Source organism: Corvus hawaiiensis, chromosome 9 (assembly GCF_020740725.1).
Source record: "Corvus hawaiiensis isolate bCorHaw1 chromosome 9, bCorHaw1.pri.cur, whole genome shotgun sequence".
Taxonomy (NCBI): domain Eukaryota; kingdom Metazoa; phylum Chordata; class Aves; order Passeriformes; family Corvidae; genus Corvus; species Corvus hawaiiensis.
Window position 1 is genome coordinate 22602820 of NC_063221.1, and position 27566 is coordinate 22630385.

The 27566-nt window shown below is 49.3% G+C and overlaps 1 protein-coding gene across 22 annotated transcripts in view; it reads left to right on the forward strand.

Moving 5' to 3' along the window:
- The window catches only part of PTPRF (protein tyrosine phosphatase receptor type F), a 380951-nt gene that overhangs the window by 303016 nt on the left and 50369 nt on the right, over positions 1-27566 (forward strand). For 12 of the 22 annotated variants that reach the window (XM_048313478.1, XM_048313477.1, XM_048313492.1 and 9 more), the window contains 8 exons: positions 3662-3931; positions 6614-7195; positions 7755-7888; positions 8857-9001; positions 14194-14499; positions 17357-17550; positions 23699-23725; positions 25966-26083. In XM_048313478.1, the coding sequence (XP_048169435.1) occupies positions 3662-3931; positions 6614-7195; positions 7755-7888; positions 8857-9001; positions 14194-14499; positions 17357-17550; positions 23699-23725; positions 25966-26083 (1776 nt within the window). The remainder of the gene's footprint in view (positions 1-3661; positions 3932-6613; positions 7196-7754; positions 7889-8856; positions 9002-14193; positions 14500-17356; positions 17551-23698; positions 23726-25965; positions 26084-27566) is intronic. The other 10 variants (XM_048313490.1, XM_048313493.1, XM_048313494.1 and 7 more) reach the window with 3 other exon arrangements.

The window sequence follows — 27566 nt, forward strand, 5'->3', positions numbered from 1 at the left end:
TCACTTCACTTCGCTTGCTAAGGAATGCTCTCAACAGGGAGGTATGCAGAATAGTGGAGCAGCACAGAGCCCTTATGATGCCTTGTTCTTGGGATGAATTATAATGAATCTCATTTTTGACAGTCTGCTGGTTTAACTAAACCCCTGAATTATAGTATTGTCCATTGAAATAATTTTAATATTCACAGCAATTTTCCCTGTGCTGTTCTTGCAAAACCTCCAAACCGCCTTCTTCTGATCCTTATCCAAAAAGAGGATTAAAAAAATTATTGCAAATTCTTGTCAAGAAAATTGTAATTAAAAGGGAAATTTCATTGCTGCAAAAAATGAAGAACAACATTATTTTCTAGAGCACTTAAGGTAGCATCATGGACTGTGCTAACACATGTGATTTGACTTGTAAATTGGACAGAAATTCTAAGAATGCTGCTTTTTGAGGAGTTACACTGATTTAAATTATTACCAGACTCTTACGCTAGAAAAGCAAGCAACTTAAATCGCTGGCTTGAGCCTGAGGAATGTGTTGATGGTGCTCTGCAAGCTGCTGTGAGAGCTGTGCCAGCTCTTGCTAATGCTAACTGACAGCATCTCCCCTTCTCCCTCCGTACTGACTGGGACAAGAAGCTGCCAATTATCCCCCAAGAGGATGGGAGGCTCATGGAGCCCGTCCCTTCCTTTGCACGTACTCCTGACAGAGCACTGTCTGGGCCAGATCTCCTACCGAAGGCACTGCCCTGACCTCCTCCCACCTCCCATGTAGAGAGCTGACCCCAACACAGGGCATCCATTTTTAGCAGCTGGGTGCCTTGGGCACTGCTGTTCTCCGGTGCGGAGCAGCGAGCCAATCTCAGCAGCTCTGCTGGTGTGCAAATGAAGGGAAGACAGCTCAGCCATTCTGGGTTGCAGAAATGCACCACAGAAGCCTGTTTAACCACTCATCTGTTGCCAGGCTGGAGGGCTGAGGCTCCACACAACTTGCTGGCATCCGCAGGCTGCGGTGTGCAGGAGGGACAGCCCGTGTCAAGGCTGGTGAGGGAGTCTCGTACTGTTTGATCCACAGGAGAGTTTTCCTTGCCATTCATCCCTTCTCTAGGCACAGGAACGTACCAACCACCTCTACTGCTCCCTTGTGTGTGACACAGGGGAGAATGACTTCCTGTCACCCTGCAGAGCGCTGCTGCAGGGCCCCCAACCCCAGTGAAGTGCCTGTCCCCTCCCTGCAGGGGAGCAGGCAATGGTCAGCTGCTGACATTCCTCGGGAGAGAGGCACAGCCCCCACAGGCCCTGCCTCTGCAGGACACATCAAGGGTGACACGGCCCCAGTGGGACTCGCACAGCCCCGGGAGCACCCTGAAAGCAGGCGCTTGACATGGGGACACTGTGGGGTGCAGGGGAGTCTGCAGCAGGCTGTGCTGTGCCTGGTCTCACAGGGCTGGAAGTGAAAATCTCTGCATGCTGGGCTTTCACCTTTCTGCATGGCCTTGTGTCCTCCAGTGTCTTGTCTTCCTAGGTCCCTGTATGTGAGTGCTTGTGCACCTTCCTTCTCCCTGTCCTGCCCTTCCACTGCTGTCTGTCTGACTCTGTAGTGGCCTCTGGTGCCTGCCAGCCTGTTTGCCTTGTGCATGTGTGTGAGTGCTCTGTGCACGCCTATGGCTTTGTCCTCAAAGTTTGCTTTTTTTTTTCTGTTTTAATACAGCTTGGGTGGGTGGGTTTGGTCCTTTGATGGGGACAGAATTTGAACAGCTTCTACTTGGAATAATTCAACGCCACGTTCATTGGAAAATAAAGCTGTCTCTTAATGAATGGTGCTGGGATGCTTTGGTTGGAAATACATGCCATCATGTTGAACCATTGCCATGTCCATCAGGTTAAGTGGTTAAGTCTGTATTCTCACAACTGCATAGCATTTGAGTACACTTTTAGTTCTGTCTCTCATGGGGAGCACTGCCCCATCGGTCAGGTAACACTTCATTGGTGATTGCTCATGTAGGTATTGATTTGAGATTGAATACTTGATTAAAAGAAGCATCCAGCAAGACTTTGGATTTATATACTTTAAAAAAAAAAACAGGCAAAGGAAGTTATCCTTAAGTTATCCTTAACCCTGTCTGGTAAGGAGCTAATGAGCCCTGTTTTGTCACTGAGACGATGTGCAGTACACACACGATGTTGACAGTATTGTCTAATTTACCACAGAGTCTTAGCTCTGTTGTACATGCAAGCGTGGGGGCTTCTGTGTTCAGTCTATTTCTGCAATCCTGATGGTTTGGGGATGAATCATCAAAGAGAGCACTAGTGAAATTTGATTTGGGGAGAGCCAGCTTGGCAAGTGGAGCTGACACCTCTGCTGCTCACGAGGCTGTCAGCAGCTTTACTGTCTGTGGAGATGCCGCGGTGGCAGGAGCCAGGCCAGCAGAGCCGTGAGACCCCAGGCCCCATCGCCCGTGGGGCTGGCTGTGCCTGTGGCCTGTTGTGAGCTGGCCCTGCTCAGGCTCCTGCCCCATTCCCACCTGCCCCCAGCGCTGTGGCAGTCACTGCCCCGCCAGCCCAGCGCACTGATGGAGGAGCATAATTGGCAGGGAGAGGCTCCTCGGAGCTGGTCAGTCGTGACCCCGGCCGCTGCTCGGGGGCTGCCTTTCCAGTGGAGGACAGCAGAGCTACTGGGCAAGACACGTTCAAGCAGTTTCCCTTTTTAACTACAGACTAAAATGAGTTTGCCCAGAGGAGACAAAGATTTACCGAGCACAGTTGTTTCTCTACCCTTGCTTAAATAGGCCCATAACACTAACCCTGAAGAAGGGACCTCATTTCTCAGTGTCATTTTCCTGACAGGAATGCATATGGCAGGCAGCTTTAGAGCTTTATTGTAGCTGAGAGTTGCTTACAAATAAGTCTTGAATGAAATACCCAGCAAGGGATTGATATGAAGAGAAGCTGTGCAATGCAATAAGGAGGAATACATCTCCCGAAGAGCTGCCACGAAGGTGGGAAAGGTTCTGCCAGCCCAGCTCTCTTCTGTCAAAATGGGTATGATCTCACATCTGTCAGGATTAGCTCTCTCCTGCCCAGCAAGGTGATCTCTTCAGGCCCTGACAATGTCATGCAGCTCTGGTGACTATTTTTTCTGAGCCAATGCAGAACCTGAGTTACATTTTGAAAGGAATTATATTTTATTTAGCAGCACATGTGCTCTAATTCAAAAAGAAACCCTTCTGCTGCCCCTGCCCGAACCCTGTGAGGTTTAGGGAATGGGCTGCTTTGCTCCAGAGCTAACAAACTGAGCGGGTGATTCTGTTATGCAGAGCTTCAGTGGGCCCTGCACAAAGTGTGTGACTGGCATTTGTGCATGCTCTCTAATTAGAGGGATGTAATATAAATGGAGGAATGTTTCATGTTAGTGATATGATTTCAAAAGGCTATGTTTGGAGGGAATGGATTGAGCCATCTCTTAATGAGTTCTGCTAATAAAATGCCAGTGGCTAAGGAAGGAGAGCAAAGTGTGTGCAATTTGGCAAAGTAGTGAACAGCTTCTGCACTTCATTTTATCTGTCCTGAAGGATAGATAGGCAAAAATGTTGCCCACCCCTCATGTACCCCACAGTGCAACTGAGTACTCCCTGCTGGTTCTGTGACCCTACTAGCTGTCTCTTCCTTGTTTCAGTGCGGCGTGTTGCTCCTCGATTCTCTATCCCTCCGAGCAACCATGAGGTGATGCCTGGGGGGAGCGTGAACCTCACATGCGTGGCAGTAGGTGCTCCAATGCCCTATGTGAAGTGGATGGCTGGTGTGGAGGAACTGACCAAAGAAGATGAGATGCCCGTCGGTAGGAATGTTCTGGAACTGAATAACATCATGCAGTCTGCCAACTACACCTGCGTGGCCATCTCTTCCCTTGGCATGATTGAAGCCACAGCCCAGATCACTGTCAAAGGTAAGGAATTATTGCTTGCAGTGCTCCTACTTGGGTTTCAACAATGTAGCCCTTTGCCAAAGTTTTTTGGCTGCTGCCAACTAACTGCACTCTTCTGTGACTTTTCCACCTTGCAGGGGAGGTTCCCAAACCCACAACTTTGTCTTTTCATGCTCACAGTATAATGATATTTGCTTCGAAGGTCATTTTCTCTCTCCCTGCAAGTGGCATAGTAGACAAGCTTGCATCAGGCCGAGGGAACCTCACTGAGTCTGTGTTGAATGGGCTGTCTTGGGACAGGGTCTGTGGATGTCTGCAGTCAGAGTGCTGTTTGCTCAGAGATGTCTTCTTGCAGTAAGGGTAGGACAAGAAAGTTAATCCCGGCAATTTGAAGTGTCCGTGGACCTCAACAAAATGAGCATTCTCCCTCCCTGCAGGGAGGAGCTGTATGTGTTCATTTGAAAATTGTTACATAATCATCAGTAAATGTCTTCCCTTACTGCTCTGCCTCTTTCCCTTTCTTTTTCTTGTGTTGCTGTCCTTCAGCCAGGCTTTCTGCTGACATTTCACAGGTAGCTTTGCCCCAAAGAGGATGTTCTTTTTGATTGCTAACCAATAGCCCACCCACTAATAGGAGGCTGAAGGTGTCCTGCCTTTCCCATCTGGGGCCTGTCAGATCCGCAGTATCCCTTTCCTTCTCTGCTTGCAGTTGATTTGTAACTCAGATTACCATAGATATGTCATCTTTTGAGTCTGTCTGTTCTTGCAGGCCCCTTCCTGCACTAAGGACACCTTCAGCACAGAGTTGCTGCTTGAACAAATCACAGAATTGAGTGTTAGCCCTCTCTGACCTGGAGATAACAGCAAATCCTCTTGGCTAGTCAGAGGATGCTTTTAACCTTAGCCACACCCAGCTCCCTTTACTCAGAACACCTGCTGGTCAGTACCTTTTCCAGCCTCTCTTTTCATACAGAGCACAGTGGTTGCCTCGCTGTAGTAGATACACAAGGGTGTATGGAAAAAAGAGCCATGATGAGATGGTGGTTTGGACTTGGAGGGAAGAGGTGGGAACTGCACGATTGCACTGATGGTTCCCAGCATTTACCTCTTCGTAGCTGGGATGACTTTGTCTCATGCCCTCCCTGGTTGACATGATGCCTCAGGACAGGGAGCAATCTGCTCAGCTCCTTTAGCCCTTCACCTTCCTCCTTGTGTCCCCATCTGCTTTTTCTACACCTTTACTCTGGATATCTTACTGCTTCCATCCCAAACTCCTTCACCCAGTGCTGCCTCTCCTGTACTTGCTGGCAAGCAGACCATTTGCAGCGCAGACAGGAGAAGCAAGATGACACAGAACTGATTGCACTTAAGGACGCTGGAAGTACCAGACCTGCCCCTTGCTCACATGGAGGCTGCACACCCAAAAGCTGTCGAGTCAAACTTGTGGCTCTTGAAAAGAAAGGGAGTTTCATTTGTCCTTGAAAGCCTGAGGGAGGCTGCCAGTTTCTAGGATGCTGTAGGAAATACGTTTCTTCAGGCCATAATATCGTGCAGGTTGGGTTTGCCCCTCCCTGCGTCCTCCATGGGTAGTGGTAGGGTGTCTGGCTGTGGGTTGTATGCCCTCCCCTCCCATGCCAGTTCAGCCCCTGACGATCTTCTCAGTATTCAGGTTGCAGTAGCACTGGAGAAGGCATTCTCTCTGGCACTCAGAGCAGGCACGCCCTGTGCTAAGCAGCTTGCCTCTCTCAGCTGAACCACGTGGAAACTAGAAACCTGATGGCTTTGCCAAAGAATGCAATACTTAAGGATCTTAATTTGGGTTGAGCATTTTCCCTAGTTCCTTGTCAAGCACGGCTGCATTACAAGTCACTAATGACTTTAGAGTGGTTTGTAGGATGTTTAAACTTACTATAGACTGTAATTCAGTCATTGTCCTAAAGTATTTGTGTACTCTGCAAATCTCTCTCATGAACACTCATTCTTTTTCTTTGTTCTTGTGGTAAAATGGCAAATCTGGATATGTTTGCTTGCAGTAGTCGCATTCTCATTAACACTTCAGAGGTATCATTATCACTGAGTTCTTGTGTAACAGTTTATTGTCTGGTTGCAGTTTGACACACGACCCAGTGAAATAATGGATATGAAAGTTGGTAATTTCTCTGGCTGTATTTCTCCTGCATGTACTGTAATACTTACAAAGCATTGCCCCATCAACCCTTCTAACAGCATTGTCCATGAACTCCCTATGGCCTAAGCTACTGCCTTTCTGGAAGCAAGAGCATAACTCCAGATTACTTAGGTGCGCTGATTGCCTTCCTGTATCCCTTTGTAAATCAGCTGTGCACCTGGCTTCTGGAGCCAGCCCAACCCAGCCCAGCCCAGCCAGCACCTTCCCACTGCCAGGTGAACCCCCATGACAGAAACATTCCTGCATCCCCGTTGAATTACTTTTATTTAGCCTGCTGCTGGTAAGTGCGTCAAGCACATCTAATAACATGATTGCTCTGTTTATCCTTCCATTAAGAACCACTTCAAGCAATATACGGTAATATAAAAATGCATGTTATAGAGTATGAAATGATTTCTGCCTTTTAAAGAAGAATGTTAATGGGAGGTGGCAGCTCCGTTTTTATCCCTGTGCACATTGCAAGGTTTGAGATGACTGAATTATTTAAATCACACTTCTCTGCCTTCCAATTGCAGCACTGCCAAAACCTCCAACAGAGCCATTAGTGACTGAAACGACAGCTACCAGCGTGACCCTCACCTGGGATTCGGGCAACTCTGACCCCATTTCATATTACGTCATCCAGTACAAGCCCAAATCCTTGGAGGGCCAGTTCCAGGAGGTGGATGGTGTGGCAACAACCCGCTATAGCATAGGTGGGCTCAGCCCCTTCTCAGAGTATGAGTTCCAGGTCATCGCAGTCAATAACATTGGCAGGGGTCCCCCCAGTGAACTGGTCGAGGCCCGGACAGGAGAACAAGCTCCTTCAAGTCCTCCCCTCAAAGTCCAGGCACGGATGCTGAGCGCCAGCACCATGCTGGTCCGGTGGGAGCAGCCGGAGGAGCCCAACGGACAGATCCGAGGGTACCGCGTGTACTACACCACCGACCCCCACCTGCCTCTGAGCATGTGGCAGAAACACAACACTGACGACAGCCACTTCACCACCGTGGGCAGCCTCATCACAGGCACCACCTACAGCATCCGCGTCCTGGCCTTCACTTCGGTGGGCGACGGGCCCCCCTCGGACATCATCCAGGTCAAAACACAGCAAGGGGGTACGTATGGAGTGAGGCAGCGTGGCTCCGTGGCCATCCCAGCAGTGTGCGGCTCAGCTGAGTGTCTGACCTGCACCAGGCATCACAACTGCACTTGGTGCTCAAATGATTGCATGTCAGAGCGGGTGGTGGGCATCCCCACCCCACAGACATTGGATTTAAGCTGTCAGATTGTCCTGGGCAGTTGGTATCCATCTCTGTACAACTAACAGCCCACAGTTTTGCCTGAGATACAGTGGCTAAAAATGTGACACAAAGTCCTGGACGTGGATGTCGGCACCTGTGTAACTGCTGGACCCTTGTGGAGTCTGAGTACACGTTTGGAAGGAAGTATCTGGGATGCAGTCAGGGTCTGGAAGTGAGCACAATCCTCATAGTCACCTCCCTGTGTGATAGAGGTGTTTGCTTGTGGCCTGGGATGTTCTAAGAGTACAGTACAGGGGAGAAGGGAGGTTCTGGCAGAAATTAAGGAGGATCCTCACAAGGTGAAATGCTGACTTTGCAAAGTCATGCGATCCTTCTCCCTTCTTCTGGCACTAACCCTGTGTTTGTTCCCCAGTTCCTGCCCAGCCAGCTGACTTCCAGGCAGAAGCAGAGTCTGATACCCGCATCCTGTTGACCTGGCTGCCCACCTCTCAGGAACGCATTACTAAATATGAGCTGCTGTACTGGGAAGGGGAGGATGGCACTCAGGTGAGGATCCTGCCTGGCAGCTCTTGGAGCTGGACATGGCAATTCATCAGCTTGGGAAGGGTGTGGGCTTGAGCTAGGGTGGTAACAGGACTGTTTCTTTGTGTTTCTTCTGCTGCAGTGGTGTGAAATACGAACATGGCAATCTGGTTTCTGTTCAAGTGACCTCAGCAGTGCTTGTTGATGCCAGCAAAGTACCTAGTGACTGGTTTAGGACTGGAAAGGCTCAGAATGCCATGACAGCCTCCCTGAGGCATGCTTACTGCTGGTGCCTCTAAACAGTAGCACTTCTGGGCAGGTCTGAAATGGCCTCCAATATCTGTCTCTGGCCCCAGGACTGGTTACATGTACAAAGCAGATTGAAGGTGGCCTACAGAGAGCCCTTTCACATTTAGTGCATGTCCTTAAAGGAAGTCCAGTTCAAAGTACATCAACGGCTTCAAGACAGCATACCAAGAATTGTGCCATGACAGCATCACAGTGTCCCATGGTCCTCTCCCTCTCCTCATATTATAGTGGCATAAGAGCTGCCAAAAATAAGTGCCCTTCAGGTGAAGCGTCAGCAAAACAAGCCCTTTACCAAGCAGTATTTTGGTGCATTAGAGATCTCGACTGCTACAGGGCTTTACTCTGTTTCACAGGCAATACATTGTCTGCTGGGAGAAAACAAACTCATGTGTCCTGTACCCTTTGTCTGAACTTGTGTGGCTGGACCCAGCATTCCCACAAAGCTGTCAGGCCAGTGAGTGCAGTCTGGACACCAGGCAATGTAGCCTGGCTGTGGCAGAGGTCTGTTTCCCTGCAGAGTCCTGGTGTGTCACCCAGGAAGCTTGATGCCTTGGAGTCCTGCAGGACTGCAGGCAGGTTTGGCAGCGTAGCTGTGACTTCTTGTGAGGCCAGAATGGCTGCACACCAGCTTTTCTGTGTCCTCCAACTACATCAAATAATGTGTGTTTCCTTTGTTTTGGCAGCAAAAGGTGGAGTTTGACCCAACCTCCTCATATGCTGTGGAAGGTCTCAAACCGGACACATTGTATAAGTTCCGTCTGGGTGCCCGCTCAGAGCTGGGGGTAGGAGTTTACACCCCCACAGTCGAAGCCAGAACTGCCCAATCCAGTAAGTGTCTGACGTTGAACGCTGCTGAAGGCAAAGCACAAACAGTCCAGTTTCCATCGCCTGGGCACGGAGAAGCCCGATGCCTCTGCCCTTGTGGGTTTGCAGGGATGCTGGCTTGCAGTTTGCTAAAGGGAGTAATGGGGAAAGTCAGCTGGGGTTTGGATCAGGGCTCTTTGGCAGAGTGGGTGCACCCAAGGGGTAAGTTGTTTCTTTGTGTCCCTTTGATCATACTGTCTTTCCCTAAGGTTAGATTCATAAAAACTGATGGAGGAGTAAAACAGGCTGGGAAATTGCTTTGGAGAGATTGATTTGAGTGGGTTTGTGCATCTCTATGAATTTACTCCCATGCAGACAAGCTGTCTGGACAGGCAGCATATGGGTATTTGGCTCTAAATGTGACTGTGTCCAAACCATTGGATTTTCATCCCTTCCCTCCCCGTCCCAGCTGCCTTGCTCACACAGGAGTCCAGCCCTGGTCCATACAGTTGATTGCAAGGTGAGGCATCCTGTGAGGCCAGGTGTGTCTGTGGCTGTCAGGCAGCTGTAGGAGTCATTTTGGAAAAGTGGCTGTTTGCCAGGGTTGCATGAGCAAGTGAGGCTGCTGCTTCTGGGACTATAGTGCTGGGGGAAACCAGAACAAGCTGCAGTTGAGTTAACAGAGAGGCTCAATAATGGGGTGACCCAGGCAATATCACTTTCATCTTGGCTCTGCCCTGTGTGATCACAGAGCGGGAGTTTGCACTGCTCTGATTGGCAGCTCAAAGTGCTGCGCATAAGCAGATTAGGGCTATCAAAGGGCCCTGCGATAAGCTCGTTTTCACTAATGATTTTTGGGCTTGCCATTATGCAAAGAGCATTAAAAGAGGGGAAAAAAGACATTTCTGTTAGCACCGTCTGTCTGGGATTTACGCGCTATGTGGAGTGAGCAGTTGGCACAGGCAGCCAGCCTTCCCTGCAGGGAGGGCAGCAGCATGCACAGCAACCAGGACTGTGAGATGGCCATTAGAAAGGGAGCTCTGGCAGGGAAGAGCAGCTCTGCTCACTTTTAGAATGACCTTCTCTTTGAGGAAAACTGAGCTTCATTAACATACCAGTCCCAGGCACTCCTCCACCTTGTTAAGTGAGCTAATGGTGTCTTAGAGCTGCACAATAGACAGGTATGAAAATTGAGAAGGGTTCAGATCATGCAGTTATAAACATTTGAACACTGAACAGATTCTGAATGTGAGGATTTGTATACCTGTTTCAGATAGCTTTTGTATTGATAGGCAAAGGTTGAAGTAACTCTTCAGCCATGTAAATTAATTTCATCAGTGGATGCTCTTATCCTTGAACACACTTAATCAGAGACAGTTCCATGCATAAATGAGTCCTTCAGAGTCTCACACAGTCCAAGTACAAGAAACGTTTGCTTCGTGGACTCATCAAGGCAGACATCTTATCATGACCTACTCTACCTGTTGTCTGCTCACAGGGAATCTCACACCAGTCTGGTTTTAAGGTTGTCACTTCACTGGCAAGTGGTGCAGTAGCTGACTGGTTCTGATACCTGTTCAGTAAGAGAAACGTGCATAGGCTGGAAGAGATTTGGCTTTTAGCCACAGGAGTTTCTTGGTTTGACCAGTGAAGCCCTCCTCACACTAAAGGACCTAAGGGTCCGTGGATTGATCCAAGAAGTGACCTGGGTCTTGGTTTACAGGCCCCTACTTGAACAGATTTCTGATGGCATTCTATTCTATGACAGAAGCCATTGGCAGTTACTGCTGAGCTGTTCAGTGAGGGTGACAAACCACTGTCTGAACAGTCCCAATGCAGGGTGGAGCCTTGGGTACTGGGAGGCTCAAAATCAAGTAGGTCTTTCAGAAAGCTGTGCTTTACCTTGGCAGAAGTTGTGTGCACGATGCACAACTTCCAGAAATACTTTGGTCTTTACGTAGCAACACTTTGTATTAGATGGTTGGATTGGTCCCCTTTGGCCTTACAACTCACTAATCTAGAAACACAACAGCTCCCAGCTTCAAATTGGTCTCCTTCCTGCACTTTTTCATCTGGTTACCCTGAGAAAGGCTGTTAGATTATGGAGCTTGACATGTTCAGGTGGGACACAAACTGCAGGAGCAGTCAGACTCCTGCTTTCCAAAAAGCCTCACTTCAGTGTCTATTCCTGTCCCTGACAAACCAGTCATGGGGAAGGTAGGAGGGCCATCATCACTAATGACTCACTAGTGGGCTGGAGAAGGATTTGGTCTTGCTCTTCTTGTGGCACCCCTGCTCAGGAGTAGTAGGGATGCTTGTCTGGGAAGGCCAGAGGGAGGCAATGCCCCTTTGCACCCTTCAGCAGCACAGTTGAGACCTCATCTCCTGACCAGGCAGCTGCTTTCTAGGCTGTCTTTCCTGCTAAGCTGCTCACTTACTTCTTGGGCACCCTGCAAAAAGTACAAGCAGTGCTGCTTTGAGGGTCTGAAGAGCACGGGGGAGTTTTCCAGGAGTCTGCAGTGCCTCAGGCAAGCAGAATGATGTGAGAGAAGCAGCAGCTCTGTGCCCATTAGGCCTCAGCATTAAAATGCTGTTCTCCCTTGAAATACTAAGGTGGGTCCTGAGTCTCCCTTTTCCCTAGGCTAAGGAGCAGGTGGGTTGGATGGGTGCACAGAGTTGCCATGGGCCATCGGGGGAGGCTGTTGTGAGTAGCCTGGAGGCAGCAGAGGTTTGCACAGTGTGTGTGGGGGTACATCTGCATCTGTGGGTGCATGCTGGCCACCCAGTCTGCTCTTTGCTGGCCCCAGGAGGGACACTTCAACTCCTTGTGCATTTTAAGTTGATCCTGCTCATGTTACCAAGTTTTATTTTGCTTTCTTTAAGTGTTAATCTGAGTTTTTGCCTTACACATCATATGTGTGACTCTTACCCAGTCAACAGCCAACTTTTGACTTGCCCACACTATCATCCAAAGCTGGAGAACAAACTCACTGCTGCATCCCAAGGGAAGCTGTGGGGCTTCTGTCAAAGCAAGTCTCTTCTGTGAAGGGCCTGTCTGCAGACAGTGGCAGAGGAAAAGCTTGCCAAGCTCCTTGTATCTCACCTGTCTTGTCTGAAGGATGCCACCAGGCACTTTGTCTACATTATGCCCTCCACTGTAGGTGTTGCTTTGGTGCTGTATCTTCCTACTCTCTTCCCTGTCACTTCTCTGCTGATTAACCAAAAGAGTGTGAGGATTCACTTTTTACCCCTGCTCCCTTTTCACTATACCAGATGGCAGGGCTGATCCTGTGCTGCCTCCCTCACATAGGCAACTGTTTGCTTCCACACATTGCTTTGACTTCCCTTTCTTCCAATGTAGCTCCCAATCAGCAGCCTGATAGTGCAAGCATTGTCTCTTCCAGCTCCATCAGTACTTAACTCTCCTTCATCTTTCATCTCTCCAGGCATCCGAAATGTTCCCTGCTCTCTGAGCACAGAAGTAGGCATTCAAAGTTACATGCAGTCTGCAACTGTTTCTGCAGGCAACTGGGCCTTGTTCCCAGCAAGCAGAGGTCACCAGGGCATTGGGAGGTCCTGCTGCCCTCTGCTTTCCCAGGTCTTCTGCCAATGCCAACCTGTGCCCAGCAAAGCTAAGGCACCATTTCTGAGCTTGAATTACCTGAGGTCCTTGCTGCCATGTGGACTGATGTAGGTTGTGTTCACCTTTGCACAGGCAGTGAGCAGGCAGGGTTGTCCCTGTGCCCCTGGAAGGCTGGCTCTGCTGCACTGGTGGCTGCAAGGACTGGAGCATGGGGAAGGGCAGCAGTCTTTTTTCAGGCATTTCTAGGTTTCTGTGTGCAGTGAAGAATGGAAGCTGCCTTTCACCTGCCATGGCAAAGCAAGATACTTGATGTACTCCATTATTGCTTGGCCAAACAGCTTTCTAGTCTTAGGGAAACTGTGTGCTTTTTTTTTGGTGATGATGCTCTGCCCCCTCTGCTTAGGGCTGTTTCCTTCTAGATGAGCACCCAGGGATGGACCTGTGTCCCTTGTTCCTTCCCTGACTATGTGGGCTCTTTTCCTTCTCCAGACTTCCACTCTTGCGTTCTGTGCAAGCATGCTGTCTGCAGCATCCCGGGGCAGTGAGGCCAAATGACAGGGGGCTGATGCTGCCATGAGAGGGCTCCCATGCTGCCAGAGCCCTCTTGGAGCCAGACAGCAGTTTTGCAAGGCTGGAGAAGGGAAAGAACCAGGCAGATGTCCTGGATGTCCTGCTTTGCTTTGTCCAGGTCATCTCTCCTTTCCTGATCCCTCTTCCCACCCCCCCCCCCCCCCCAGATTCGTTTTGCTGCTCTTCCCCAGTGTGCTGTGTGGAGAGACTTACCCTGATCCCAATGAGAAGCAACGGTTGCCTGGATCCCACTCCTCCCCCTGTGGACAGTTAGCATTGCCAGGGCTTAGAAGTTAATGCAAACTGCAGGTGCTTTTTTGCCTGGGAGAGGGCAAGACCTGCTTACCTTGCACTGTACAAATCCATAGGCCAGGAAGCTACTGAGGCAGGTAACCAATGTGGCAGGCATGAAACATTCAGTCCCAGATTCCGGGGACATGTGCAAAGCAACACAACCACATTATCTGCTGTTCCCACATGGTGCCTGGTTCCCACCTGGTTAGGATGCAGCTTACAGCTGATGGTCATGGTTTTAAACCCCACCAGAACAAACTACTTCCAACCTCAGTCACCTGCTTTCCTTATCCACTTTTGTTTCCTCCACTTGTCTAGGAGTCAGTTTTCACAAGCCTTCCTGCAATCTGGTGTGTGAGCTTCCCTTCTGCCGCTCTTGCCTTCTGCAGCTTCCTACCTCTTCTGGTTTCCATCTGCTTCAGATCTTCACTGAAAGCATCTTTCTTCTCCCTACCAGTCTCTCTCGCACCCTCCGCACTCTCCCCTTCCCTTACTGCCATTTGTTGTGTTTGGTAAAGTGAGCGTCCAGAACTGCTTTGGGAAAAGGTTTTCTCTGATGCAGAACAGCACTTCCATCTCCATGTTTTTCATCTGGCCTTCAAATACAAATTGCCCTCCCAGTGCCATTTTTGATGATCTGTGAGGATGGCAGGCAGTTGTCCATGTGTGTGTTCAGTGTTCTGTTGGCTGGGTAAAAGTTCCCTGTGCATTTTGGTTTGTCCTTCCATTCATTTCCCTTCATCTCCCCACTTCATTTATTTATCCCCAGCCCCCTCCGCCCCACCCCAAGAAGTCGAGTGTGTAAGCACCAGCTCCACCACCGTCCGGGTAAGTTGGGTGCCACCGCCCGCCCAGAGCCGCAATGGGGTCATCACCCAGTACTCCATTGCCTACCAGGCAGTGGAAGGAGATGACATCACCAAGCATGTGGTGGATGGCATTGGACGGGAGCATTCCAGCTGGGAGATCAAGGACCTGGAGAAATGGACCGAGTACAAGGTGTGGGTAAGGGCTCACACCGATGTGGGGCCAGGACCACAGAGCATCCCCGTGCACGTGCGCACTGACGAGGATGGTAGGTGCTACTGAACAGCTCCTTCAGCTACTGCCATGGGTTAACCAGGACTCTCCTAGCTGAGTTGCTGGAAAGGGGGGGGAAAGGGAGCAGGGACATTGATCTGGGAGTGCCTTTCAAGCAGGGCCAGAGGCTGTCAGGAGCAATGCTCCAGGGACTGGGTCTCAACAGGTGCCCTGGAGTGGGGTTGGGGAATTGTTTTGCTGGCCCTTGCTCTGCCTCCAGGATGTGTCAGGTATCCCATCATGGTCCCTTAGGGTCTTGTTTGTATCAGCAGTGCTTCCTGTGCATGTGAGGAGGCATTGCTCTGCTTTCCGTTGTGGTTTTATAGTGGGTGGTGGTGGATTCCTTTTTATTGAAGGTAAAATGAGCTCTCCCAGCCAAAGGCTTCTCTCGTGAGATCAGGACTTAAAGTTTACTTGTTGACTTGAAATCCAGCAAACTAAAGAGGGGGAAAGCAATCCATTTGAAAGTTGGAGATACTGCAGGAAAGCTGCTTCCTGCTCCAGCTTCCAGGCCAGCCACAGCTTATATAAAGCTGCTCTTCCACTCAAGAGTCAGAATACCACACGTACAGAGCACTTTACTGGATATGACAGCTTTAAAGAGAAATTGCATTGTATTAGCAGGGCTGTCAGTTATGTCATCGTGATTTAAGCCATTTCCTTTGAAACAGCCAGAGCTCAGGATGACAGTAGGAGCTTCCATGGCTTTATGCTGACCCAAGAAAGCTGCAGATTTGATGGGAGAAGAAAGAGATGGAGCGTCCAGGCAAAGAAAGCATGATCTCTGCATTGCCCAATCAGTGCAGGAAATTGAAACCAGACATGTTACAGTTTCCCTAAATGGGCTGCCACTGTCCCCCATGTCTCCATGGCTCTGGAAGTGGCATCTGGGAATGCTTGCTGACTGTGTTCGTGGGCTGGCAAGCACATCTGTGTGTGTCCTGCTGCCTGTATTGTTTGCTTCAGTTCTCATTCGGCAGAGTTGTAGCCCAGGGGAAGCTGTTAGCCCAGAAATGTCGCAACAAGCTCTCTCAGTTAGTTTTTGGGCACCGTGGTTGGACATTCCAGCTTAGCTGTCAGGAGTGATTTTGTATTCCTCTGACATGCTGATGCTCAGTAGATACCCATGATGAAGGAATGAGAAATGCTAAACTGTGGTCTGAAAACAAATAGAACTTTGCCTGTTTGGATCTCAGATGCAGCACATACTTCCCATAGTGGGGTAGGACAGAGTTCCTCGAAACACTGTGATCTGCTCACATTCACATCTTTTTGTGTCCCTGCAACATCCCCATACCATGTCCTGCCAAGGCCTCCCACCTTCTCATGCCAGCAGAGCTTGACACACAGCTTCTGTCTGGTTCTCAGGGAGGATCATGTTTTCCGCTTGGACTCCCAGCTGTGTGTGTGGGCAGGTGCCTTGCCAGGGCAGGAGAGCCCCATGGCTTGTGCAAGGTCACTGCACTAAGTGAATTGTGGATTACAGCATAGGCTGCTCCAGGCAGAAGGGGGTAACTGTTCAAGCACAGCCTCCTCCATTCCCATACCTTGAGTTGGCCTCATGGTGCTAAAATGCTCTGTTCCTCCTTTCTCTATTTTATTAAATTATCTACAATTATGAAGGACATCTGGGGAAGAATAATGAATTGCTGTGCAGCTTAAAAACTGTGCTTACCTGCTGGGTAGCCGTTTCTTCCCATTTAGTTGGTTGAAATAGCAATACTCATTATGTCTGCTTGTCAGGTATCCATCCCTAATTACCTAATACTGATTTCTTGCTGTGTTGAGAATGGGGGCATATGAGGTTCCAAACCCCTGGATTTTCCCAGGCCAGTGAAAGGTGAAAAGGGTCCTGCAGATGAGGTGATAAGAGGAAGCCCAGGTTCTTCACTTGGTACCTGGCACTTGGGTAGCATCAGTATCCTCCAGAGAGTGCACACCTCTGCTCCCAGCTGCTTCAGCCGAAGGAGCTTTCCAGGAGCAACTGAAAAGCTAATTTTTTAGAATTGACATTTTTGTCACAGTCAATGCAAGAGCAAAATGTAATAAGGAGGTAATTTTTCCAAATGGTAAATAGGGTATAAATACATTTTTAAACGGGCCTCACCTTGCAAGAAAATTGATATTTTCTGGGCAGTGTAATTTTTCATTTTATTATCAAAAAGCATTCAGCTAGCCGTGCATGAAATACAGTCCCCAGAGCTGTCACAATCCCCACAGGCCCCTTTATCTGGCTGAGTTCAGTGACTGCTGTCTGTGAGCTCTGGGTTATTGTTTTAGGATGGTGCTTTTCCCCCTCATTAACCTCTCACTGTCACGGGAAGAGCACGTGTGCGCTCTGGCTGGTGGCAGGTACCAGGGCTCCCTGCAAAAACAGGCTCACACCCAGTCGTGCTGCATGGGGCTGTTGGACTGCATTTAGATGGGTCTGAGAGGAGGTGCTGTGTCAGGCAAGAGGCAAAGAAGGCTTCAAAACCCTTGCCTGTGCCCCAGGGCACCCTGAGCAGCAGGGAGTCACTGTATTCTTTGTATTTTGCTATATTCTTGTATTCTTCCTTGCTCCCCTGTTGCTGGAGATGAGAGGGATAGGTGGGTCTGATTCGGCACAAGGACTTTTATTAGGGGTGCTCCTGCATATTGCAATTAGCTCTTTCCTGCTGAGAATAGCAAAAGGGAAGGGTTTAGGGATGTGGTCATGCTGAAAGATTGCAGTGTGGTGTGCTGGGCAGGTACAGGAAACTTGTACCAGTGGGGCCATCCTGGCAGTGAGGTGGGGGGAAGGTAGCAAAGGGTGAGAGGTAGTGACAGTGATTGTGTGGTACCTGCTAACTGCTGTCCCGTGTGTGTTGCAGTGCCCAGTGCCCCACCACGAAAGGTGGAGGTGGAATCTGTGAATTCGACTGCCATCCGGGTGAGCTGGAAGCTGCCCATCTCCAACAAACAGCATGGGCAGATCCGCGGGTATCTGGTTACCTATGTGAAGCTGGAAAACAACGAGCCCCGAGGGCAGCCAGTGATCAAGGACGTCATGCTGTCAGAAGCACAGGTACAGTGTGGGGACCACCAGCTGGTGGGCATGGCACCTTCCCTCTCCGCAGAGGGGTGGGCTGGCTGGGTCCAAGTATTTCTTGGCCACCTCTTGCAGCTCCAGAGCATGGGACTCAGCCTGCCTGAGCAAGGCAAACAGTTCATCCCTAAACTGTGGCTTAAACATGGGTAAAAAGTTTAATCAGGAAAGGATTGCTGTAGAAAAGATGATGTATTGGATGATGTTCCTCTCTTACCCCTTCTCTGATATGCACCTCTGCCTGCCACATCCTGCGCAGACTCCAGCTGGAGCAAACTGTGCTTTGCCAGTCTGTTTATAAACGGTCAGAAAGTTTGAAATAAGCCTTGAATCTGTTTCTTTTGTGATGCTGATTATGTTCAGGGCAAAGTGTCTGTCTTGATAGCATCCACCTGGGTGCTGCCTGCTTGTGGGGTACGGGAGTGGCTCTGCACCCCTGAGTGGGCACAGCATGCCAGGCAGGATGGCACTCCTGGCTCAGCAAAGGCTCCACTCCCTCCTGCTCCTGCTTTTGCAGGGCAGGGACTTGGTGTTGCATTGCTTCTTGAAAGAAAACTGTAGGTGAAGCCGACTTAGTCTGGGAAAGGCTGAGGAGGAAGAAAAAAAATGAGGTGGAGGCCCACATCCCCTGTAAATGACTTTGTCCTCTGCATTCCCCACACAACAATCTGTTCATACTTAGGCAATCTCCTGGATACCTCTCTGGCTGTGAGCTGCAGCCCTCTTCCCACACACTGCTCCAGGCATGGCTGTGCACTCTGCGCAGCCCAGGAATGCGTAGTTGCCTCTTTTCCAAGGTCCAGGGAAGTTTTTGGTGCCCCATGTACAATGAAATACAACTCTTCTTTGGAACAGGGGTCCTTCATCCTGGATGACCCATACTGCTCTCAACAAAGATAATCATATAAATGAAGAACAGGATCTGCTGCTGTTGGAAGCAACGAGGAATCGATTCAGAGCTGGCTTGCTTGAATGATGCCCAGTATAAATACTGGAGAGCTGCAACGATTAATTGATCTGTCTCCTGAATGCAGCTGTGAATCATTTATGCATTTGTCAGTGGGGAGTGCAGTGCATAGTGGCAGCTTTACTCCCCATTCATATTCCAAAGGATAAAACTCAGTAATAATGCGGATGGGGAGAACTTTGAAGAGAGAAAATACTTTGAGGGTCCTTGTAATATTGTCTGGGGCACGTCTCTGTTTATGTTTCAGATGTTGCTTTGTTTTAATAGTTAGACAAGCTGCTTACTGCCCTTTACTTATGCCAGAAGAATATCATCTTCTGTGTTGTTCAGCTGGAGTTTGGAGTTAATGGGTTGGTCCCAAGTGTAGGTAGGCGAAGTTGGCAGTGTTTTTCTTCTTGGTGTTTTCAAATATTTTATGCTTGCCCAGCCAGTTCTGCTTTCACTCCTTACTCATACATTTCAGAGAGAGAAATCCCATGCTAATGTGCAGAATGAGGGTGCTAGAGCCAGAAACTTTTGAAGGAGTGCTGGATTTTGCATTAGTTTGAATGTGTGCATGAAGGAGGCAGGTTCCAGGAAGTTTCCTGGCCTGTCAGGCCACTTACCAGTCTTCCATATTTGGTGAATTTCTGTGGGAAGGTTCTTGATTTCTGTGATATTTTTTCCTGCTGTGTATGGTGCCGAACTCATCCACTGTAATTTTTGGGTGGAAGTGAAAATGATAGTCGCAAAGAAACGACTACTCTGAAAGAGTCATGTCACTCTTGGGATAAACTAATGACAACCCTGCAAGGAAGAGGTTTCATTGACTTGGCAGAAGAGATCTCTATTTCCTGAAAGAGTGAGAAGCCAGGCATGACCTGTGCTTGTGATGAAACACATCTGCACCAGATGCTGAAGAGCCCTGTAAGAGCTGCCATCTTTCAGTACAGCAGTGCATGTCCTTGCTAACAGCCAGATGAGACTTTAACAAGTAGTCCTGGAAGAGTTATTTTCCATGAAAGAAAACAAAAAGATGCACTGGAAAACCTGCCCCTGAAGGTCATAGGATGAAGATGGACACAGTTCAGTACTCACAAACACTCATAAACATTTATACCAGTGCACAGGGAGAGAATTAAACTGATTGAAAATCTTGGGGTCAGAGAAGAAAATCTCTGGACAGGTAGGCAGAGCCCCTCCTCCTGCCTAGCCAGGCTGTCTGCTGGTTTGGGTAGGTATGTAACACGTAATCTGCTTCCTGCAGACAGTGTGAAGACATTGATACTAAAGCTGACTCATGGTTTTTCCTTATTGAAGGTGAGAAATGGAGAGAGAGTAAACGAAGATGAAAGGAGAAGGGCGAGGGAATAGAGATGTTAGCTATGCAGATAATATGGATTCTGAGCTTTCAAAACCGTTTGAGCGGAAAGAGACGTGGGGGCCCTGGTGCGGGAGAGATCACGTTTTATATTACAGCCTCCTGCCTGGGCAGAGTAATCAGTTGTTAAGAAGGTCCTGTGATGGAGCTGAGGCCTCTCCCTCCCCTCTGTGGCTGTGCCTGTGACTGATTACCTCCGTCAGGATTCTGTTTGCCTTCCAGTCTCAGCTCTCACCTCCTGCTGACAGCCCGATGGACAAGCAAATGTGACTGCCGTGTGGAGGAGCTCCCAGGGTGTGTACAGCTGCAGAGCTGGATCGGGTACCCACAGCACCTCTTGCCCAGGCCATGCCCGTCACGGCTCAGCCGGATCCAATGGTGGGCAATGGCAGAAGATTCCTCTCTGTGCCCTGGGTCTTGCATAAAGCACATCCAAGCACCGAGAGAGGGCTTTTGAAATGAGCCCAGTGCAGGAGCTGCACTCCACCACTACTACAAGTCCTCGCCAGCTCAAGGGAGCAGGGTTTAGCAGGGCCATGGGACACAAGCATTAGGCTTGACAGAGGCAGGCAGGGGCCCACCTCATTTCCTTGGTCTCCAGTCCCTGGGCAGCTGCTGCATGTTAGGAGGGGCAGTGGGCTTGAACCCCTCCATCCCTACAGGTCCAGCCTGCCCAAACAACTTTTCAGGGCCGGCTGGTGACAGCTGGCTACACGCAGGTCAGGCTTTGTGGAGAAGAGACTCCTGCCACCTTCTTCTCCTGCTGTGCAAACAGTCATGGCACAGGAAAGGTATGTGCTGCCCACAAGAGGGGCTGCACACTCACAGGAGGATGGCATGGTCTCTGCAGGCAGCACTTCTCCAACGAGTGTGCAGACTGAGTGCACATCCCACCAGCTTGCTCCAGAAGAGCAGGAAGAAGAAATGGCAATCACTTCAAGCTATTGGATTGAGATCAAAGGAGAAAGCAGAGACTTCCGTTCTCCTTGAGCAGTGCCTATCCCAGGCACAACGCAGAGGAATTTACAGCCTCCCTCTGTTGTTTGGTGACAGTCAAGGATCTTTATCTGAATGTACTTGGAACATGTCATACACATGCACTTATCTAGGGGAGTCTAGCGTGGAGGTGGGATGTTCTCTGCTTCCTAAGTCGAACAAAACTGTGAGGCATCATGCAAGAGGCACTTCAGGTAAAGGACCAAGGTGAAGTTCTGATACCCTCAGACCCGTCTGCATCTCATTGATTTGAGTACCTGAGATTATGTCTGGAGTTCCACTGTTGCGCCACAGTCACTGAAGCAGAGAGGAGAAGGATCTGCAGGAAAACCAATACTGGCTTTCCATGGCTGGGACTGTGGAGGGATTGAATCTGTCTTTTGCAAGAGCCTTGGTCAGGGAAAACAGCCGTTCCCTGGTGAGACATGACTATGCTGTGTTGAAGTGTAAAATGAAACATTAAAGCATTGCAGCTGCCATAAATACACACTGTTAGCTTTAGCACTTCCCAGAGCCATCCTGCTTCATGCACACAGCCCTCTCTCAGTTCTTTTTATGACTGCTCCTGGGTTTTTCAGATCAATTTGTCTTACTGACCAGTCTTAAGCAGTTAAGAAGCAATTGAGCTAGTTTGAGGAAGGAAACGTTTTGATCTGTAGATTAAATTTTTGTAATGAAACTGAATTTCTACCAAGGTATTTATGCAGGCCTGGCTTTTCACAGTTGTTACTCCAGCACAGATCTCAAGGCATTTCTTTGCACTCTGATCTAATGCAAGATTAAAGTCCACTGAAACATTAGAGCAAACAGAGTTTGAACATTAAACACTTGGTTTAAAATCCTAGTGCATGATAAACTTACTGCTGTGGTATGAGAGGCCTCCTGAGCCCAGCTCTGCTCTGCTGTTGCTTGCAGTGAGGTGTCACATTCTGCTCCTGTTGCTATATGGAGGCAGGCTGGGGTGTTCCCAACCACGTGGCTTCCACCCACCAGGGACATGCTTTTGTAGGAGAAGTGTACTTCCTGGAGGAAGAGCTACCTGGCCTTGTACCCCTCCTGTGGCAGGACTTACGGCAGGACTTCTGCCAGGTTTTAGATCGGCAGGGTGGAGTGTGTGGCTGTTGACCATGGTGTGGGCTAGCTGGCATGGGTGGGACATAAACAGCAATGACTTGGCTTCAGCTAAGTGTGCAACAGTGGAAATGGCACCAAGATATGTGTGGAAAGACAGCCTTTAGTGACATAATACTTAGGGGGGGGTCTTGGCTTTATAGGAAGTATTTAGGGGCAACTTGACCTCTTTGCTGAAATTTACTGTTAAGATGGTTTAGGGGATAATTGTACTGCAGTCTCATGGCATCTAATAAGTGAACTGTAATAAAGTCTTAGAGGAACATTTCTCTAATAACTTCTTCTTTCTGAATTTAGAGAATAAAATAGCAAATATTTTGAAAGCATGCCATGTATTTTACTGCTGAGGTGAGTACTATGCCAATGTGATAGGCTGCAGCCTGCAAAAGGCACCTCAAATAGCCTGAGTTCAAAAGGCAACTTGTGTCTTTGATGCTGTTTAGTACTTCTGTAGCACTTGCAGGTTCCCAAACACTCCAGCAGTGTAGGCTGAGCTTCCCAGGGTCCTGAGGAAGTTGGTATCTGAGCAGTTTCACAGCTGGCAGGTCAGGCTTAGAAGCAAGGTTTGCCAGGGCTCACACTGTGAGTCAGGGGCAATAATACCTATCTTCACTTTCATCTCTGTGCTTGAACCCATGGACTGGTGCTTCCTCCAGGCACATTTAGTAACGTGAGCTGTAACACATCACCTTGGCTGAGAGAGTTCGCTGTGATCTCTGCAAGCCTGCCTTTGGTGCCCCAACCACAAAGAACAGTGCTTTGTGCATGCATGGCAGCAGCCGAGCTCTACTGTCTCACCACCCCAATGCAGCTTTGATGCCTTACAAACCCAAATCCAGCCGGAAGAGTTCAGAGCCCGTATTCTACTGCCATGGCCAGGAATCCATGTGAGCTTTTGGTGGGAAATAGTTTGTGTAGAAGCTTTCCCTGCAGGGCTGCTCTTGCCAAATTTGTGTTTGCCATTTGGTGTTGTGTCATTGGGAGTGAGCAGCTGTTTCCTCAGTACATGCAGGAGTTTGAACCTGTCTCCAAGCCACACACCACTGTTGGAGAGGAGCAGCTTAGTGTGAAGCTCTGTGTAAGATCTCAGGTTCTCTTGCACTGTTGATGACAGATGGCACTTTTCGGTTTTCTGAAGTCTCCAGAGCATTTTCTTGCAAATGATACAAGAAAGAGAAGCTCTAGAAATGTTGCATTGGTACTTCCCTGCAGAGAGTGCCTCTGTGTTGAAGTCTTTGGTTCTCAACAAGAGGTGGTGGCTAGAACATCGCTAGAACAGAAACTGGAGCCTAGTTGGTACGACCTATCCTTTCTTGCTTCTGCTCATGGAAGAGGCAGGAAAATGCAAACAAAGCCAGAAGGGGAAAGTACTGCAAAGTACAAAAAGTGAGGGGTGACATCTCCACCCAAGTGAGAAGGAGGCTCTTTGTCTGTTTGTGTGAGTGATCTCAGACTCATTGCGCAGGCTAGCAGCATGTCAAAAATTGCTCTATGCCATTTCTTCCCTTGGCACAGCTTGTGCCAAGTGACCCTCTGTGTATAAGTGTTGTAATTCCCCCAGCCCAGTTCTGCTAACCCCTGCTGTTGTTGTCGTTGTCATCCCTTTCCTACATGTTGCCCCTTAAAATTCTGTGTCTCCATTTTTCTCTCCTCCTTCCTTTCTTCCCCATCAGTGGAGAGCTGAGGACTCCGTCGACCATGTAAGTACCACTTGTGTGTATTCCAGGTTGGAAGAGAGGGGTTTGGTAAATCGATTTGTGATTTTTGTAGACACAGTACTGTCAAAACATTCCTTTCACTCCCTTAATGAGGCTGGAGAGTTACATTGTGAAACCTTCCACAAGCAGCAAATCCAGAGAAAATTGGCATTTAGATTGCTCCTAAACGCAGAAAAGCAATTGACATTTCCTATAATCTGTATTTCCAGCTTGTTGCAGTGCAGTTTTAAGCAGGTTCAAGTGATCGACTCAGGAGGCTGATCCTGCAGTAGTTGGCCCACCAAGTTATGTGGTAAAATTAGATATATAATCTTTAAACCACATTGATCGTAGTCATGAGAAATAACCTACACCCTCAACCATGACCTTTGGTTGAAACACAGATAGTAATAAGAAAACAATCACATTTAAACAGTTAAATTCAATTTTTCCCCACATAATTTTGAGATATAAATTTGGAGGAACAAACTAGAAAATGACCTTTTTAGAGTCAGCAATTCAATTACGTGCCCTACTGTGAGTTTCCCCAGCATGATACATTTCTCCTCCTGCTTTATATGGAGGATTCTTGCTCGGAGTGGCTATGTCATGACAGCACTGCGTTTGCATTATGCAATCAGACCTTCTTTCATCCATCCCTCATCTCTCTCCCCTCCTCCCAGATTGCTTGCTTTGCTCCTGGTGGCATGCTTTCGCGTGAGAAATTCTCTTTGCATGGGTTTGGGAGGAGTGAATTCTCTTGGGATGTTCAGAGTCTGCAGGTTTTGTGAGAGTGCTTCCCCGCGGGCCCATTGGCACCGATCAGACCGTGCGTCCACTCACCCGCACACATGATCTGCTGCAGGGGCGGAGTTGGGATCGGACTCTGGTTCACACGGTGATTTTGGCGGGGTTCTTGTTGGTGCTTGTTGATACTTCTCTGGGCTGGCTGGTTCTGCAATGGTAACGTGGTGATTTTGATGAGTAAGCCTGGGCAGGTAACCTGAACCAGCAGCACTGACTGGAAATCAGCAGGTTTAATAGTGTGAGTGTTTGTGTGAGTGAGTGATGGGAGAGTGGCTGTGCTCTGAGAGCAACCACAGGCACCCCTCGTACCCCTGAAGCTGGCAAGGATCCCCCAGGCAGAGATCAGGCCCCTGCAGCAGCTTCTGACAGTGCCCATGCTGCCTGTTCTCAGCAGCTCAAACTTAACCCTCTCCATCTCTGCTCTTCTCCTTGTCTGAAGGGGTAAATAACCAACACAAAGCCTCTGCCTCCTTTCCAAAAGTTTCCCCAGCCCCTTCTCCAGCCTGGTCATCTCTTGCTCTCTGATCCATTATTATCTGGGTTATTAGTGCTAGTGGCCCAGACATTCCCACAACACCCACAGATGAACACTGCTCAGGGGTACCTGCCCGAGCTGCTGGGAGCTGCTGAGCTCGCTGTGCTCACTCATTTGCAGGCCTGGCCAGCCAGGCTTGGCACCAGTCACATTGCTGCTGGAGGCCAGGAGGGAGGAGCAGTGCTCTCCTCTTTGATCTCAAATTGAAGTGCGGAGCCATGCCCTCCTCCTGCCCAGAGAAAGCCAGGGCATGCAAGGATGCACCCCGTGAGTCCGCCCCCTCACAGACCTCCCACGATGCAGGTTTTCCCTCCAGGTTTTGCCAGTGCCTTGCACTGACCCATCCCATCCCTGCAACCCAGTGCCTGGCAGGGAGGGTGAACATGATGCTTAGAGCTGCAGGTGCTCCCTGCCTGGGGCCCCCACCCCTGCACTGCCTCCCTGTGTTCCCCATGGCCCTGCTGCAAGAGACAACTTTAAAAACCCTGGAATTAGCCCCCAAGAGGTTCTCATAGCCAGGTGAACTGGCTTTTGCTCTGGTTCACAGCTCCATAGTCCTCTTACATAGCTTTCACACAGGACCGTATCTGGATCAGATCTCCCTCTTGGCAGAAGCCATGGGAGAGCACAGCTGCTGACATGCTGGTGGGTCCCTGAAAAGGCCAAATGTTAAAGGCAGGGGTTGAAATCAGGCAGGTGAGTGTTGGAGTGGCAGCAGTTGTTGTTTGCTGGCTCTGTGCAACGCGTGTGTTTGAGCACGATGCATGAGTGTGGACCAGGGAGTGTTGTCAGTGTGTTGCTGTTGGAGACACTGACCCTGGTGCCTTCCTTTTGCTCACTCCAGTAACAAGTATTTGCTCTTCTTGTTTGCCTCTTCTCTGCCTCGTGAATGTGCTCCCAGGAGACAGTCATTGGAGGCCTGCTGCCAGAAACCACCTACTCTGTCACAGTTGCTGCCTACACCACCAAAGGAGATGGTGCCCGCAGCAAGCCCAAAGTCATCACCACCACAGGGGCAGGTGAGTGTGGGGAGCAGGTGTCACAGCCTCATAGGGGTGGTGGTAAAACCTCCCAAGAGGTGCATGGGGAGTATGGCCAAGAGGAAGCAAGAGGGTTGGAGACGCTGCAGAGGTACAAACTCTTGTGATCTCCAGCCCGTACTTAACAGGCTTTGCCACTGGATCACATGAGCAAAGTGCAGCAAACAGATGGAGAGCCACTACCAGGGCTGGTGAGAGAGCAGTGAAACTCATGGGTCTGAGCTCATCTACAGTCCAGAGACCTGTGAAGAGGAAGCCTGAAAGTCCAGGCCCTCCCTCAGCTTTGGAATCCTGGCCTGTCCTCACCTTGTTCCTGTAGGCAAGTGCCATTTCTTGCTTCCTGTGGTGACTGCAGTGCTGCCTGGAATGGCCCCTGGCACAGAGGGCTCCTAAGAGGTGTTTCTCAGCTCCCCCCTGCCAGTGATACTGCTGTTTCCCCAGGCTTACAAAGCGGAGCCTGGCTGCTCCTAGAGCCATGGTAAAACCTGGAATGCAACAAATCTGCTGTAGAAGTGCTGCGGACACAATTTCTAGGTCCTGGTGATCCCAGCTGGTTTGGTTCTGCTGTCTCAGTAGATGGTATCTGTGCCTGGAGCAGGGGCACCCAGGAGTCATCTGGCGCTTCCCTCCAGGTGTGGTCAAGCTTGCCTTTGGCTGTGGCACCAACTAGTTGACACTGTCTCTTGTCCACTCACATTTTCCTCTCACTAGGCTGTCCTATAACCAGTAATCCTGCTGCTTTCTCACACCAACCACAGGAGCAGTATTTACCGCTTGTTATTATGGGAATGCAGCTTGTGCAAACTGAGAGCGTTTGTTCCTGGTGCTTTTAAACAAGGGGCAGCTTGCCATCTCCTCCGCACTGCATATGGGGAGCTCCAGAGGTAGTTTCCACTGTCACAATCTCAAATGCTGTCTCCCTAGTGCCTTGCCATGATGTATTTTCTGTTCATCAAATTGCTACAGCTGTCCTATAAACAGGAAGAGCTTCCTAAACATCCCAGTGTTGTACTGTAAACCACAGTAGGTCTTCCCATGTTATGATGCACATTTTGAGGTTAATATTTGGAATCATCTTTGAAAATACTGTGTCCCTTAATACTAGCTGCTGTTAGACATTGTATTGTGAGTGCAAGGAGGATGGCACTGGCAATGGGAATGTAATTGTATATTAAATACCTACAAAACAGCCCTCAGACCTGCCTTCATACCGGCTCGGCTGCAGGTCTGACCTCAAAGGAGAGCATTGGTGTCGCCCTCTGATGGCAAAAAGGGGGTGTAATTCTGGCAAATAATGGTTTTCTCTTGTGCTCGACTGTGGGCTCATACATTTCAAAACTGCAAGGATATTTAACTAGGTTTGGCTGCAATCCCATTTTTGTTTTCGTATCAATGGCCCCATGCCTTTGATTCTGAGTATCTTCCCTGTCAGTTGATTTGTTTACAAGTCTGAGCTGATGTG